The 16880-nt window shown below is 52.5% G+C and overlaps 4 protein-coding genes across 4 annotated transcripts; 2 read left to right on the top strand and 2 right to left on the bottom strand.

The window, feature by feature from the left end:
* Positions 1-4000: 4000 nt before the first annotated feature.
* Positions 4001-5240, top strand: CTHT_0007140 (uncharacterized protein; the record flags this gene model as incomplete). Its single annotated transcript, XM_006691182.1, has 3 exons — positions 4001-4295; positions 4387-4972; positions 5045-5240. The coding sequence occupies 3 exons, from the start codon at positions 4001-4003 to the stop codon at positions 5238-5240; spliced, it is 1077 nt and encodes a 358-aa protein (XP_006691245.1).
* Positions 5241-6108: 868 nt separating this feature from the next.
* CTHT_0007130 (uncharacterized protein) lies at positions 6109-6948 on the top strand (the record flags this gene model as incomplete). The annotated part of the gene is made up of 1 exon (XM_006691181.1): positions 6109-6948. One exon carries the CDS (start codon positions 6109-6111, stop codon positions 6946-6948), a length of 840 nt encoding a protein of 279 aa, XP_006691244.1.
* Positions 6949-8130: 1182 nt separating this feature from the next.
* CTHT_0007120 (inositol trisphosphate 3-kinase-like protein) lies at positions 8131-12560 on the bottom strand (the record flags this gene model as incomplete). The annotated part of the gene is made up of 5 exons (XM_006691180.1): positions 8131-10021; positions 10145-10708; positions 10782-11833; positions 11925-12066; positions 12508-12560. 5 exons carry the CDS (start codon positions 12558-12560, stop codon positions 8131-8133), a joined length of 3702 nt encoding a protein of 1233 aa, XP_006691243.1.
* Positions 12561-14845: 2285 nt separating this feature from the next.
* On the bottom strand, positions 14846-16533 carry CTHT_0007110 (uncharacterized protein; the record flags this gene model as incomplete). The annotated part of the gene is made up of 3 exons (XM_006691179.1): positions 14846-14908; positions 15179-16144; positions 16390-16533. 3 exons carry the CDS (start codon positions 16531-16533, stop codon positions 14846-14848), a joined length of 1173 nt encoding a protein of 390 aa, XP_006691242.1.
* Positions 16534-16880: the final 347 nt, after the last annotated feature.

The raw sequence follows: 16880 nt of genomic DNA, 5'->3' as shown, positions 1-16880 counted from the left end.
GTTTAGATACCAAATTTTTGCATAGGTAGGTAGGTAGGTAGGTAGGTAGGTAGGTACCTGCGCAGGAACTATATCTCGCCCATCTTCAATACAACAAATTATGCCCAAGACTTTGAACAATAACTGTGTGTTCTAAATACCTACCGATTAAAGCACTCAGTCTCCTCACTTCGCCTACATAAGTAGCCCAAACAATTAAAAGGGGCCTTACAACATGCAGGTTTATATATCCGTACGAAATGTACCTTATGGTAGAGACTGAGCTTAACCCCTTCCCGCATCGCTACCCACATACTCGTGTCTTCACCCGTCAAGACGGCAATGCTCAAGAAAGGTGACTGTGTGGAAGTTAATAAAAACATTGGTCTTGACCAAAGATACCTTGCTAAACCCCCCACCCCCATCCCCATTAACATAAGACATGGATGTATTACAAGAGGGAGAGGAGGAGTACTTGCCGGCTTCTTCTCCTCCTCGGGTGGCAGGGTGGTCCTAAATCAGGCTGCAATGCCGGCTATGTAGCGGTCTGGCGGTAGGAAGACGCAGGACCAGGACCAAGTGGTCGGGTTAGAGGTAATTGTTCGGGGGGGTTGGTATCATCAGAGGGGTGAGTGCCCAAAATGATGGAGCGGTTGAAGTTGGCGCGGATCTGTGTTCGTGGGAAGGGTATGAAGGTTAGGTAGAATAACAAGGATTGAAAGTTTACTGTGCTTTTATCATGAACATCCTCATAACAAAGTGGGCTAGCCACGTCTGCAACCCTCTCTCCTCCCGGCCCATCAAATTCAAAAACATCATTCCTGCATTGACATACCCTCCCTTCTTCGCCCACTTGATCCGAGAGGTCCAGTTCCTTCGACGGTGAAGAACCCATAGGGGCTTGCGTGCATGTAGCGGTAGAGGTTTTCTGCCTTTCCTAGTCCTGATCATGTTCGTGCTGCTGCTGCTGATGCATTTCATCAGTTTGCGTTTTCCAGCATCAGCTTCCCCATCACCCCCACCATTTCTCTCTCTTCCACATCCTCATCCCTAGTCACGTTCTCAGACAACAAATCAACCAACTCCTGATTACCATGATCATTGTTGTTGTTGATCTTGTTGCTATTTGCTTGGTCGAGGATGGGAAATGAGTTGGATTTGGATGGGTGAGTGCGGATGGAAGCGGTAGGGAGAGTAGTGGGTATGGGGGACGTGAATGACTGAATGGTGCCAAAGGATGCGGTAAGAGAGCAGGGGCGTTTGAAGAGGAGGGAGGGACTTGCTCCAGGGCTTTGGATTAGACCCTATATGAAAGAATGTACCGTCCCGGCGGTAATAAGAAGAGTACCTAGTTTAAGTACACAATCTAGGGGGCAGGACAAGGATAAGGAAGAAGGAGGTGGGAAGGAAAGGCCAAAAGAAGCCTGGATCATGCCCTGCGAAACTTGGCCTGTAGGCCGTGACAACGTTGCCCTCGTGGCACCACAAGATGCGACTGTAGGCAGTAAGACTGTGCTGAAACTTATTATATCGGATGATGATCTTGGGGAATGTGATTGCAAAGGCCTGAGCAAAGAATAACCTGGCCATGAGTCAAGTGGGTTAGCATCTCACCTTTTACATTCGCATATACACCTAAATGTCATCCGTTGGCATGGGACTCGGAGCCTATCTTGATCTGTTCCACCAGGTGCAGTAGATTCACCTCCGAATATGTAATTGCCAGTTGGTTTAAAGAGGGGTTATTCGAGATGCGTAGCATCAACGCAGTGTTCCAGTCACCGTGGAAAATCAACTCGATATCGTCCCTGAACACTACATTCACAGCATTGTTCGTCATCAGCAGGCGGAGTTCTCCCTCCTTTCCTTGAAACTGCAGACAGAGATAGGTCAAGCTACCGTTCAAGTGCCAGCCAGTGGTGAAAATTTTCGACGGATTCCTTGAGATGTCTACGCAAGAGGTGAGCTGGCATTTGACGTAGCCTGTGAAGGAGGCTCTTCGTTCACTTCATCAACACTCTCCGCTGTCATCCATTCCTTCTTTCATAGCCATAGTTGAAGAATTCATTATTCTCTACCTTGGAAGGGAAATGGGTACCGCCACAGCCGGCATAAACGTCCCCCTCATCAACATAAAACCCCTTAAGATCCTCCTCCTCCTCCTCCTCCTCCTCGCCCTCCCCCTGCCTTCCTAACGGCGTCCTTACCCTCTTCTAATACTCCTTCACCAACCCTCACAAGCCTGCTATATCCGTCTCCGGTTGGCAACGCTCATAAACGGACCCCTCATACCATACCTCGGGAAAGTATGCGTCGCCAAATAGAGCCACAGCCGCCGGCAATCAAGCTCCTCGTCCTCCGCGAGCGTCATATCGCGTAGGGCCCGATGCAGCTCCCAGAACCAGGCCATGCCCCGCACGAGCAGGCGCTTCCGTAGCCAAGTGCTGCGCTGCGTGTCGCGAGGATCGGGGGGCAGGCGATGCGCAGGGCGATGATGGAGTCTGGGGGGAGGAAGGACAGGATGGGATAAGGGAAGGAAGAGAAGGGGTCGTGGGTTACTCTGCCAGGTCGGTGGGGGGGTTCTGAGGGTTGACTTTTTTCGGAAGAGGAAACGGAGGCTGGCGCAATACTCTTGACGGAGGTGAAGGTGGTGTCAACATCAGTTTGTAAAACCATAGTTTTTTCAACCAACACTTTCAACTATGTATATATGAAATCAGAACATTCAACTGGATTTAATAATAAGCCTGCTAATGATTGATGCCAAGAATCCTTCCCAAAGGTTGTGTACGTACTACTGACAAGCTCTTGAAATCATGGCTCTGACTGTTATTAAAAACCACGCTAACGTAAACCAGGATTGACCTGTAGGTTCTCTCATCCCAGCCTTTAGCTTCACTAAACCACATGTAGCTTACATTGCAATCCTTATCATCAGGCTTTGGCAACATCCCCTCAGATCAGCAGACTTCTGACAGACTCGAGTCATGAGTAGTCTCCGACGGGTGATCGCTGGATGCGCTGGGGCGCATGGGCGAACTCAAAATTTGGGATGATAGATAGATTGTGTTTTTTATGCGATTAACTCACTATTTTTCTTTATCAACCTTTTACGTATTAATAGATGCGTAATCAATGTCTTTGACTTCTTGATGATCTTCAACTTGGAAAGGACATATATTCTATGGACAAATTTCTCATTCTTTGGTAACCGAGAGTTAAACAACACAACATATCTGGCTTAAGAGGCTAACATACCAGTTGTGAACCAAGCTAATGGCAATAGGTACCGCAGTGTCAGCCATTTAAACACTGATATATATCTGCGTTCCGTCGGTTGATCTCCTTGCCATATTGTTGTCCCACTTTCCTGCTGCACGTGATATGACACGTGATTTAATTTCAGCAATGACGTTACCCAGCGCCAGTCCCCACATTCAGCACATTGCCCAGGCACTGTTGTCCACCATGTATGCATGCAGGGACCAGCAGTAGCCAGTGAATGTCGACAGCGACAACTGACCTTCCTGTCCTGTCCAAGAGTGTCCCGTTGACGTTCCCACTTCTTAACATACTAACTACTGTGTACACTACACTCGCTGGCAGATTTGATAACAAACCAGCTGGTGTTGAGCCTTTTACTTTCTGTTCTATACCCCAGAGAACGGTCGATCGGCTGGCGCGGGAGAGTGGTTCATTACTTTCCTAAACTTTTTGTTTCTTATGCCCAAGTTCGAGCAAGCTCAGCTCTTTCGATCAGTGAGCTTCGAAATTCATTCACTCCATCACGGACGCGCAACGTGTTCATCCGGCTTAGAGGAAGGACGGTTAGGTCTGAACATTCGAAGGGTCTGATTCAATAACCGCCCATCCGTGACACTTGGCAGGCAGACAGCCCGAGCGAGAAAAACAACGTTGTGTGTGTGCGTGCCTACGAGACAACTGATTCATCTTTTCTCCCTTCCCTGCCCCCGCTGGGCCGCCTCTACTACCGACCTACAAACATAGAACCACAACCAAAATGACACGACCCTCCCGACCAACCCAAACAGCAGGCCCTCTGCTCCTCCTCCTCCTACTCGGCTCAACCGCGTCCCCATCCTCAGCCGCCGCGACAGCCCCTCCTTCAACATTTGACTGTGCGAAAGTAGAGTTTGACGGGCACACCTATGACTTCCACGACCTCGCCGGTCCCCACACCATCGTCACGACCGAGTATGCGGCACCGACATATCGGAACACGACCTACACCATCGACTTGTGCGGGCCGCTGAAACGGAAGGGGGATATAGCGAAGGAGGAGAGATGTCCTGACGGTACGAGAGGTAAGACCGCCCATCTACTTAAGGGAGAGTGAGTGGTATGGGTGAGGCATGGCAGGATGGCTGATGGAAACAATGTGTCCAGTATGCGCCATCAAGCATCGCTTCGACCCCAAAACAGGCAAATCCGTCACCGACAGCGTGATCCCCATCGTCATTGGGCACGGCAACGATCACGCGGCATTTAACTGGGGGATTAAGAGGATAGCCGAGGGGCGCGACACTAAGGATAAGAAGAACGACGGCCTGCGTCTAACCCTCCAAAGCGACACAACCTACCAACAGCGCCCACAGAGCGCAGTCATTTCCCTCCGCTGCGACCCAGAGAAAGTTGGCACAGAGGGCGAGTGGGAACAGAAGTTGGTTGAGTACGAACCTGCAAAGAAAAACAGCAAGCGGGGGGTTGAGACTCAAGAGGACACGAAGAAGGAGGAGAAAGACCCCGTAGATATCAGCCAGCCAGAGCACCAGCTGCGCAAACAAGATGCGGCGCTGCTTTGGGAGGGATATAAGCGTGAGCAAGTGGTCGACGGGACTGAGACGAAGGAAATTGACACGCTGTATCTGACGTGGTATACCAAGCATGCGTGTCGGGCGGAGGGAGAAAACCCGCCGACAGATGGGGGAAAGGAGAGTAAGCATTGGGGTTTTTTTACTTGGGTGTTTATTATGTGAGTCTCTCCCACTCTCTCATAGCTGACTGTGTGGATTTGCAGAAGAGATATGCTAACAGAGTGACACAGAGCCTTCCTCGCCGTCGCATCCTACCTCATCTTTGGGTCTTGGCTCAACTACCACCGGTATGGCGCACGCGGATGGGATCTGCTGCCGCATAGCGACTTGATTAGGGATATCCCGTACTTGTTGCGGGACGTCATTCGGCGGGTGTTGAACACGGTGCAAAGCTCGGGGAGCAGAGGCGGGTACTCGGCGGTTTGAGCGTCTCTCTCTCAGAAGGAATAGAACAAAGTGCAGAGGATATCCATAGCATGGTATGTTGAGGGTGATGGTGATGATATGAATATATATTTCTATGATGGAAGGTTCCGTCCATGCGATTACTACCAGGTTCTTGAGTTGGTGTCGGAGAGCTATATTAATGGCCATGAATTCGTAAGGTAATGGGGGAAGGGGGTAATGGGTATGTAGGTTCGGATGGCTGGGTTGTAACGTCCATCCGGGTTTGTATGGCAATGCTTCAACAAGATGCCTTCTAGCAACAGCATAACTGTTTACGATGTCGTCCTCGAAATTGTCACCGTTGCGAAGCGACCTTGATGGCTAAGCAGTGGGGCGCTCGGTAATCACATGCCGAAGCCGACGCCGACCCCAAGCCGTTCGGGCCAATACACCGACTGGGGACGGCACAGCGCTGCCGATCCAGGAATGTATGTGTCTGTATCACTTGTCCATAACCATCGGTTTATTTCTCTCTCTCTCTCTCTCTCCTCTCTCTCTCTCTCTTTCTTTCTTGTTTCATACCTTTTACAACATCCTGATCTAGAGATTGGAGCTTAAAGTGAAACTGTCACGGTCCAACGGCGCGATCCACTTCTTGGCAGTCTCAGGTGTTTTGACTGTTTTGACTGGAAGAAAACGCGGCTGAGAACCAAGCAAAGAAAGCCGAGGTTCACTTTATTGAGCCTCAAGCCCCAATACCTAATTATTATCCTCATACACCCAGCTTATACAAGTTCATCTCAATCATAGTCAACATCAACATAATTCGCTCTCAGCTTAACTATTCTCTTTCTGCTCAACCAACAACCGATCATCCTGGTCTCATCCCAACCAAAACAACCCAAACATGTCCTCTCCTGGCAAAACCCTCTTCACTTTCCCCATCCCCCCCTGCGGTTCCCAACCCGCCGGCAGCATCACTGTCTCCCTAGCAGCGCCCCGTGTCTACCTCCTCACCTTCACCATCCCCCCCGACAACCGCCTAACCACCGCCTCTTGTACCGCCTTCCTCGACGCCCTCGACCTAATCGAGTACCACCCCTCACTCGAGCCCGGCGTGGTCATCACGACTTCCGGCATCCCCAAGTTTTACTCCAACGGCTTGGACCTGGAGCACGCACTGTCGGATGCAAATTTCCTGCCGAAGAAGCTGTACAAGTTATTCCATCGGCTACTGACGTACCCGATGCCGACGGTCGCGCTGATCAACGGGCACGCCTTTGCGGGAGGGCTGATGCTGGCTATGCACCATGATTATCGGGTGATGAATCCCAATAAGGGCTTCGCCTGCGTGAATGAGCTTGAGTTCGGGGTGCCGCTCAAGCCCGCTATGTCGAGTATCTTCCGCCTGAAACTTCCTCCGGTGACATACCGGGACTTGGTTCTCGAAGCGAAGAGGTTTGGCGGCGCCGCGGCGGTGCAGGCGGGGATTGTGGACTCTGTGGGGGGGCTAGAGGAGGTGTTGAAGTTGATTGAGCAGAGGAAACTGGTCGGGAAGGGGGATAGTGGGATTTATGGGCTTTTGAAGGCCGAGATGTATAGGGAGAGCGTGGGGTTGTTGAGTGAGGAGGGGTGGAAGGCTGGAGACGAGAAGGAGAGGAGGTTGATCGAGGAGGAAGCCAAAAAGAAGGAGGAGGGGGAGAAGACGGTGCAGAGGTTGACGAAAGAGTTCAAGTTGAAATTGTAAGAAAGTAGACGTATCACTGTAAGAGGTTTTGCGTTGGTTGGTCTGGGGATCATGTTAGGAGCCTGGTTTTCTTTCTTTTTTCTTTTTTTTTTCAAAGCCTGTAGACGCTGGTTGGGGGTTTGGTTGTTTTGAATGACTGAAAAATGATGACTTCGAGCATGTAGTCTTGTTTGATCGTGGGACTGCAGAATAGAAGCGAGGATACCACGCGGTTTTATTGTTTACAAAGAAGAAAGAGAAGACCCGGCTAATATACACTACACACCACACGCCTCATCATGGATCAAAAACTGAGCAGATATCACCAAAACATTCTGAGGGCTGTGTTTGTCTAGGTACTTTTCTACCTTACATCAAAAGTTCCCCAGTATGAAATATCTTCCAACTGTTACAATGTCCCTTCCAGAGAAGAGAAATGACAACAAGCCAGACCAAGTCAATCCACAGACAAACAGAGAAAAGTAAAAGCACCAACAGAAAAGAGCTTCGAAACCAGTTTCAGCGCTTACTCATCCAACCTTCTATCATCGACACAGCAGTGGTTGATGAGCAGCTCAAGAGCCAGACGCAAGATCGCAGCCTCCGAGTGGTTTTATGACCTACTCATATCTCATCGTCCCACCGTACTTGGTGCCCTCCCGGGACCCAGAGCAGACGAAACCTTGAACCCGCCGTCTTTGTCCCATTGTCCAGTTCCAAACCAGCAATGAGACAATAAACATCGCCGCCGAGGACAGACACAGGCGGCGAAACGTAGCAGCCAGCAGCAGCAGCAGACACAGTATGTAGTAGTAGCACTAGGTATGTAAACTAAGTAAAACGATCCGGACCACAATACATGATGATACCTAAAAGTATTCACACACGCGCAACACACACACACACACACACACACACACACACACACACACGCATACACACGCACGCACACACACACAGACAGCCGATGATTCCTAGCGCCAGGTCCCCTTACACAACCAAACCCATCCATCCATGCATCCGTCCGTCCATGACCCGTTCGTTGGCCAACCATATGATAAGTAAGCATCGTTCATCCATCAGACATACAGAATCCGTACAATAACATCAACAACGTACTTCAGTCAGGAAAGAGCTCCGTCCGAGGCATCTGTGCCTCCTCAGCCGGTGGCTGTCGAGCAGTCCCCTGATACTTCTGAGGACCTACTCACTAACACTCCCCTCCTCTTCACTATCCTCCCACGTCCACTCATCCTTCTCCCCATTCCCATTCCTAAACGGCGCCGCCAGCCCCAGCTCAACCCTGGTATCCCTTTGAATCTTCAAAAAATACTTCCTCAGACTCCTCAACCCCCTCAAGAAACCCCTATCGGGTTCCCCCGGATGTCTCGGCGGACATGGTCGATCCTTTATTCCATCCCCCGCCGTCACACAGTTCGCAAAATCCGCCATCTTGAAATCAATCTCCCTCCTACTCTTCCTCGTTCTCCTCGGCTGTTGTGCGGCTGCACCATTGCCATGCTGTGGCTGTTGATGCACCTCCTCCGCATCGGTAGTAAAATCCGTCGTCTCATCCTCCCCATTCGCTACGCCACTTGACTGATCCCCATCATAAAACATCAACAAACTAGCCGCATAAAATCGATACCCCCTCAGCCGCTCAATAATCACCTCTAGCTCATCCAGCTTCCTCAACACAGTCGGCACATGCCGAAGTATGCTCGCCTTATCCACCCCATCATAGAGAAACCTCGTCAACGCGGCCTGAAACTCGGCGCCCTTCTTCAGCTCCCTCCCATAATACTTATCCTTAAACACATAACTCTGCGTCTTGACGTCCCAGACTTGCAATCCGCACACGCGCACGCCGAGTTCTCGGGAAGTGGTCTTCGCGCATTTCCCTTGCTGGGACTTTTGCTTTTTGGGGGTCGCGTCGACACCGTATTGGCGGGTTCCCATTTTTAGGTCCATGATGCACGGGCGCTTCATGCCGGCCGTGAGGTCTTCTAAGAGTAAGAAGTACTCGACGCGCGTGTTGCGCTGGGTCTGGGCTTCTTTGGGGTTGAGCGGGCGCGGGATTTTGTACGGGACGGGGGCGAGGTGCTGGCCGTTGCCGTTAGGTACTACGGCATTCCCAACAGTCCCATCGGCGCTGGCGGTAGTTGATAGGGGAGCAGGACTGGTCGACGCAGTCGGGATCGCCGTGCTAGACACGGTACTAGCAACGGTACTCGTGCGCTGCGACAGGGCCGTCTTGAGCTCCTCGCGCGACGGGACATCCCCGCGAGCGCTCTTATAATCGACATCATCCGCCTCCTCAAAGTACTCCAGGTCACCCCTCCCATCTTGCACATCCTTCGGCTTCCTCCTTAGCCCTGACCCCGAATACCGCCGTTTCTTCTTCCTCTGCGCCGGCGACGTGTCGCCCAGGATCTCGGGCTCTGGCGCACTAGTACCGGTGATATCCCTCGGCCCCAGCTCGTCGTCAGCCGCATACCTGTCTGCGTGGGCAAGGTCGATGGCGCTCTTAGGTAACGGGACGTCAATGCCGTTAGCAGCAGACGCAGGCGTGCCGGCACCCTCGGAGCCAACAACCGGCCGCGGCCGCGGGAAGGGACGGTGGTGGCCCTTGCGGTGGCGGTGGATGGCGATGGGTTGCTTAAGGAAAGCATCGTTGAAGACCTCATTCCGTAGCTTCTTGTTCACCGTCGTAGCACCCCAGCTGTTGGGACGCTCCTGCTGTCCTGTCCGGGAAGACTCGTTCTGGATCGCGGCGGCAGAGCCCTGGCTGCTGTCGTTACCAGACGTGGCGCCCCGCACTGACTCGGACGCACTTCTAAAGCGGCCGGCGAGCGGAGGGAGACTCGGCTGCAACAAGTTGCGAGGTAGGATGTGGCGATTGTCGACGAAGGTGACCGTCGGGATCTGGCCGGCCGTGGACTGCATCGACTGGCTGACCATGCGCGGCTGCCCGTCCTGAGACGTCTCGGCGGCGCCGGCCTGTGACTCGGCCTGCGGCTCGCCCGCATCCTCGCGCTTGGTCGACTTGCGCCGCGGCTGCTTCTGAAATGTGACGTTGAGTACGCCAATGTATCTGGAAACGTTAGTATGGTAACATAATGTAGAGAAAAACCGAAAAAAAAAAAGAAAGATTAGGGAGGGGTGGGGGAGAAGGGGAAAAAAATAAAATAAAATAAAATAAAAAATAAAAGCCTACCTCGGCAGAAAGCGCAACAGATCGCGATGGTACTTTTCAATCTTTTCGTAAAACTCATTTTCGCGATTGTTCAACTGCTTGCAGACGGCACGCTTGGAGAAACGCCACAGCGTGGTGTGACCTCCCACTTGGTGCTTGTAGGGAATCAACTCAATCGCCTCCAGCGGCTGCCGGGGCGCATTATAGTAATGGTCGTACGCAGCTTCTTCATGGTACGGGGCGGAAGAGGACGAGGATTGGGCACGCGCCGATCGTTCACTTTCATCATCAACATCATCATGATCATCATCATCATCATCATCATGGGGGGCAGGTGTGGGCGTGGGCGTGGGTTGATCAACCTGCCTGAGAGCTACCTCGGGAGCTACAGTGGGACAACCATCGGCAGCATCAGATTTGATCCTTCTCTGCTTGTGCTTGTGCTTGTCCTTGTCCTTGTCCTTGTGCTCTTGCGCTGGCTCATGCTCATCTTCTCCACGTTCTTCCTCAAGCTCTTCTTCATCCGGCTCGGGCTCGTCTGCCTTGACGAGCCACGGATGGTAGTCATCGTGCCGTGAGTGTCGCCTCGAAGGCGTCGGCCGGGGCGTTGCCGCATGGTCTTCCGGCTGCTCCTCGGGGGTCCTTGTGCGGCACAAACACGGCAGAAGAGATCTGCTCCTCGCCTGACTCTTGTCCCTCTTCGCTGTCGCCGGCGCCGGGGCTCGACGGGGGCGAGCCCACCACCGACACAACGTTATCGCCTTCTGGCTTTTTGACAGCTTGGTCCTCAGGAGGGATGTCGCGACCGATCCCCTTTTCGGATGAAGACGGAAAAGCAGCCTGTGACCTGATATGGGAGCCAGTGCCATTGTCACCGCCGCTTTTCAGCTTCTCGTCGACAGACCGCTCCTGGATCTCCTGCAGCTTTTCCGATTTGTGCTCCTTCTTCTTTGGCCGCTGCTCGTCCGGAAGACCCTCCTTGAAAAAGCGGAGACTGTGGCTGGCCTTGCGACTGCGATTGTTGGGCTCAACACCGGCAAGGACCTCGGAAATTGACTTTTCCACCTTGCCGTCCTCGCCGATGCCGGCGTCGCCAGCTCCGATCGACCATACCTTTTCGGGCAGCGGTCGAGCAGGCTGGGGTGGACGTCCGTCTCTTTCCCTATCGCAGTGTTCGCCGTTGAGGAGCCTGGAGTTGACCTCGCCGAGATCGAGTCTTCCATGCATGGTCGTCTTGCGAGGGGATGAACGCGGTGTCGACGACTCATGTCGGCCTTCGTTGTCCTTATCCTGAGACGTGGGCTGGGAGGAAGAGAAGGCGGAAATTTGCTTGTCTCTCGGGATGCCGCGCGCTGTTGCAAGAGCCTGGGTCAGCAGGGACGGACCAGAAGGCCGCTGGAGGGTAGGACCCCGGGTATATTTGATGGGCTCTGGGGTGTGTGGCGGTTGGTGCTCTTGTGGTTGGGGTTGTGCTTGTGTCTGTGATTGTCTTTGTGGCTGTGGCTCTTGTGGTACCTGGCCGGCTTCGATCTGGAGCGCGGCAGCATCGTCGTAGGCAGCAGGACGAGTGTGAGCGTGGGAATCGCTCACCCCTGCAGCGGATGCAGCATCGTCAGACAATGGCGGGTTAGACATGGAGCCAACATCGGGCGCGACGCGCTGTATGGTCTTCGAGGTTCGAGGTTCGTGCAGCTCGTCGACAGGCTCGCGCTGAGGTTCGAATTAGTAGAGATGTGTTGTGCAAGGTCGCAGTCGTGGCTGTGGCTGCGTCCAGAAAGTCGGTTCGATCAGAGTGCAGGACTAGACAACGTGGTCGGTCGACTGGCTGACCGAGCGTGCTCTCTTCTGGCCGTTTTTGGTCTTGTTTCAACGTGCCCTGTCCCGTCAATGCGACTCGATAGGGCGACCGCTGGCCAGGTCTGGGCGTGTTCCACGACACCTGGCTAGTTAGACGGCAAAGCTGGCGAGCCTGGGCTGTGGGGAGATCGAGAGAGATCGAGATGATAAAATGGGAGATCGTGTGCTCCCCACCTGCACTATCTCTCCGTGCTGTCACTGCGTGCTGGAACTGAACCCGAAAACCTACGCTGGGAATCTCAAAAACCAATGAAACCAAAGAAAAAAAAGGCAAAAAAAAATACGGGATATGGGAATCTTCCCAAATCACCTGATCAAAAAAAGGCAGGCCCTGCGGGCGATTGGAATGCAATGCAGACAGACACAAACGTCACAGCAGCAGACAAGACACAGCAGAGACGGATTGTGCTGGGGTGTAGGGCCTAGAGGATCATTTGGAAAATGTAATCGAGGAGAGATAAAACGGAGATAAAATCGAGATAAGAAACTGTGAAGTGCAAAAGAGAGATGTTTCGGTCGAAGCTCACCAGCGGCCAAGCCGTCTCTGACGCAAAGGGCGGTCCCGATTAAGAGTGGCCATCTTGTTTGTGCAGTGGGGTCTAGTGGGACCCGTGGTCACTTCCTGCATTTCCATTGGCCGCCCAGAGCCCGCCTGCACCCGTCCTGGGAAGCGCGTTCCGTGCTGTCATTGGTCTAGTCATCCATCGATCCACCCATGCAGGGGTCCACTACGACCCACCACAGTCCGCTCATGCCCCACACACCGTTCCCCGACCGTGCCAATCCATCAATGTCCGGCACTGCCATGTGCCAGCCACTACTGCTTGCTGCTGTCTCGTTCCCAACCCCAACCCAGCCCACTGGCAACGCTAACGCAGGTGCAACCAGACAGCTGGACGCGGCCTGAAGGCACGCATGTCTTGCAATTTGCGATGCGTGCTGCGTCTCCATGACCGCGGATTCTCCAGGCAAAACCGAATCAAAAATTCGGGTAAAAAACCCGTGACCGACACATCACCACACTCTCTCGGTTTTTCACCGTCGGTTTCTCGTTCCACTGCATGACATCTCTACCCGGACTTACGTAAGGGACCTTAGAATATGCTACGCTGCTGTTGTTTTCTGTTCCCTTTATTCGTGAAGCATCACCATGATTAGTCATGGATGTTCTTAAGGGAACAGTTCCGCTCCTCGGGAAGATCTGGCCAACGAACACATGGCTAGGTGCTCAAATTAGGTCTCTTGGCTTAGACGTCTGGAAGCCTTCCTATTGGAGAAAAGCTTCTCTAATTTTTTTTTTTGTCTTTTGCAGGACTCGAGCTTGCCAAGTCGCCACCGTTCTGAACCTCACAACTAGATCTTTCCTGTCGACCATTCTCACCGGCGTTGAGACTTTCTCCCCCTCAATAACAATATGAACTCCTGATCTTAGATCCGCCACCCGTTCCTGACCTGTCATTCCTCCTCATGTTCCTCCTGTCCATCTGGAGAAGCGAACCTGCGTAGCTACGTACGCTGCATGCGACCACGGCTATCGACGGACGGCTGGGGGCTCCGCATCGCCAAGTCCAACCGCCGGCCCTCTCTCCGCCAATCACCCGGAAACGTGGTTTGGCCCGTGGCGGAGCCCAAATTTCGCCAAGCCTAGCAGCGGTCGGAGCGTCGATCGGGTCGAAGTGAATGAGAACTTTCGGTTAGCCTTGGGTTTGAGGGCTCGAGTTGGCTCAATGTTTAGAAGGCATTGTATGTTCGGAGTAGTAGATGGCAGTAGGTATTCTGTAAAGTGTGCCTCTAAGTGATCAATTGCTCGATATGAGATCGAACGTCATATTTGCCAACTCGCTAGTTTGCTGTCCAGCTGTGACATGCGACGTGGCCACTGTTGGCATCTCGAAGACCGATTCACCGAATTAGCTGCATGTGAAAAACAGCCAAGCGTGCTCAAGACTCCGAGTTCCATTTTATATTCATTAGTCTTCCTCCAAGAAAGTCATACAGGCCGATCCTATCTCAGCGAGATACTCTACTTGGCATGGTCATAGGATTGATGCTCCTTGAGTAGGTATGTCTCGCTGATACGTGAAATTTACCGTAGGCGTTCTCGGGGCTACAAAGGAGAATCAGCAAAAGAAGAGTCATAAAATTTATAATTGGTGACCGGACGGGCCAAGAAAAGGCAACAATTGAGGCATCTCATGATAAAGACAAGGTGTAAGAAGGAGAACAACGATATAATGATGCGATTTGGCCATTGTGGTCTGGTGCAGGGCAATGAGGCCAATGGCAGGACACTTAAGTTTCTCACATGCAGTCATCGACCTCTAGAGTAGCTAACTCAAACTGCTAAAGCAGAATGAGTACCGTAGAGGCTTGGAATTAAGAGACCGTAATGCTGCTCGCAGCCAAATGTGTTGTGTTATGCTCTTGAAGAACTAGGCCTTGTTCTAGGGATCTGGGCAGGTCGAGAGAACCTAGCATAAGAGGGTTTGGGTGAAAACCATGAATGGTGATACCAGGCTGCTTTTACCCCAGAACAATTGCGAGCATATGTGATGGTGGACGTCATGCCAGTCCAGAGCCATAACAAATTAACAAATAGGGTTTAGTCCCGAAAAGTAGATATGTGAAATGTGAATAAAGCAACACTCAGCGAACAGTTACAGTGTTTGTGTGTATGAGATAATTGGCTTCCGATGGAAATCATCTTGGTCCTTAACTCGTAAGAGAGCTCCCCATGTTCTAAGGCAGGTTTCCAAGCTTAGTTCTAGCGATGAAATTGACTCTCGAACTCGATTATTCTTCTGTTAGCCGCCCAAAGCCAGAGATTGATTGGGATTCTTACCATTCGTGGGCAATCCATCATAATCAGGGGAAGATGACCACCAAACGCCTCAGCCCTGGTCCCAGCGAAGAAGCCGAGAGACTCCCCTAAAACTAACACGATGTCATCACCATATTTGAACATGCCAAATCCCAAAACCATGAGATTAACTCAAATCGGGGTATATCTCACCAATACTCCCCTACAAAACCCTCCCTTCCCCCCTCGGAACATTACAATCTCACCAACCCGCTCACAACAACCATCCCCACAACCAGAGCAACCACAGCCCCCAAAATCACAACCCCCAAACCTAATTCCTCCCTTCCCTTACTTCCTCCCACCAATCCCTCCAAAATCCGCTCAACCCTCCTTACCAACACCCCCCTCCCAAACCTCTCCCTAACCCTCTCCTCTCCCCTCCTGCCCATCCCCTTCACCTCACTCTCACTCATCCCCAGCACAGACTCAACAACCCCTCTCCAAGCACGCACATCCCCCGCATCCCTCAACCACCCCGTTTCTCCGTCAACAACAGTCTCCGTCGGCCCGCCATCGTTGCAAGCCAGGACGGGGGTCCGTCGGAGCATGGACTCGAGAGGGACAATGCCGAAGTGCTCGTTCGAAGGGGTGTACAATAATAAAAGGGAGTGGCGGAGGAGGAGGTCTTTCAGTTTGTCGGTTGAGACGGAACACAAAAACAGAACGTCGGGGGAGATGGAGGAAAGGGGGACGTCGGTAGGGGTGGAGGGCCGGTACACTGTCGTGTGGGAGAGACCCAGTTCTGTGGCTAGGGTGGCGAGTTCCTCGTGATGGGCCACATTCTCCCGCACGCGGGGGTCATAACCCCCCGCGATGACCAGCTTCGCGTTCTTTCGAACGTCGGGTGAGAGGGCGGCGAAGGCGCGCAGGGCAAGGGCCACGTTCTTTTTGCGCTCGAAGCGGTTAAGGGACAGCAAAAACTTCACCCCCGGCCAGGGGTTCTCCTCCCCCTCTGAGGCGGGTATAGAAGCGGTGTCAATACACGGATAGACAACCTCCAGCTTTTTTTGTCTGACCAGCCTCGGCCAGGTCTGTCCGACAACCCCCGCCGTAAACCCCGAATTCACCGCAATCGTATCCGCCCATCCCATACTCCACTCTTCCCACTTGTCGAAGGGCAATCTGTACAGCCTCTTCAGCAAGCTCCTTCTATTTTGAACGAGCAACAGGTCCGGAAAATGGCAGTAGAAAAAGATCGGCTTCCCAGTCAGGAGCTTGAGAAGAGGCAGCCCGGCACTTAGCTGATCCACAAAAAACACATCCGGCTTCAGCCCCCTCAGCTCCCCCGTCAAAACGGCAATCTGCAGTATAAGCGTCAACTGCCGGAGTATAGCACACAAAATAGCAAACTTTCCCCCCAGCGTGGGAGGAACGGGCCAGTCGCCGCGCACACGAACATCTAACGTCCCTATATTCACCCCCACCCCGTCCTTATTAGCACCTCTTGTCTTCTGTGTTTTTCTATCATTCCTGGAAAGGGGAGCGACATACCATCCCTAACTTCATCGAAACAATGCCCCCGATCACAATGGCTTGTGAAAATTACCACGCGATGGCCGCGCTGTTGCAGGCCAACTGCTGCGTCGACTACCAAACGTTCGGCGCCACCTATGCCTAGGTCGGGGTGGAGGAAGACAATCGTTTTCTTTGATGCTTCGTTTGTATATTTCGTGTCGTCGGAAGGGGTCATATTGGAGGGCCGGTCGAGTCCGTCAAGTGGTGAGGTTCGAGAGTTGATGTTTGAGAGGACAGGTTGCGACGTTGGAGCCGCAAGCTCAGCTCAGCTGCAACGTGTGATGTCACTGCCGCACAGCGCTCCAGGGGGCAGTGACAGGGGAGGTATGTAAATTACACAGTATGATATTGTAAGTACACGACTTTTACCGAGACCACCCTCAAGGGGTAGGGGAAGCGGAGAGAGAAGAGATAGCGTGTCACATCAAGAATCAAGATCACCAGGCAACGAACAAGCGAAAGCCAATGCCGCTGCAACGCTGCTCGTGCTGTTATATATTTCTTTACTTCACTTCTCAATTG

This window comes from Thermochaetoides thermophila (genome assembly GCF_000221225.1).
Source record: "Thermochaetoides thermophila DSM 1495 unplaced genomic scaffold scf7180000011806, whole genome shotgun sequence".
NCBI classification, from domain to species: Eukaryota; Fungi; Ascomycota; class Sordariomycetes; order Sordariales; family Chaetomiaceae; genus Thermochaetoides; species Thermochaetoides thermophila.
Note: the sequence above shows the minus strand (reverse complement) of the source record. Positions and strands in the feature narration are given on the sequence as shown.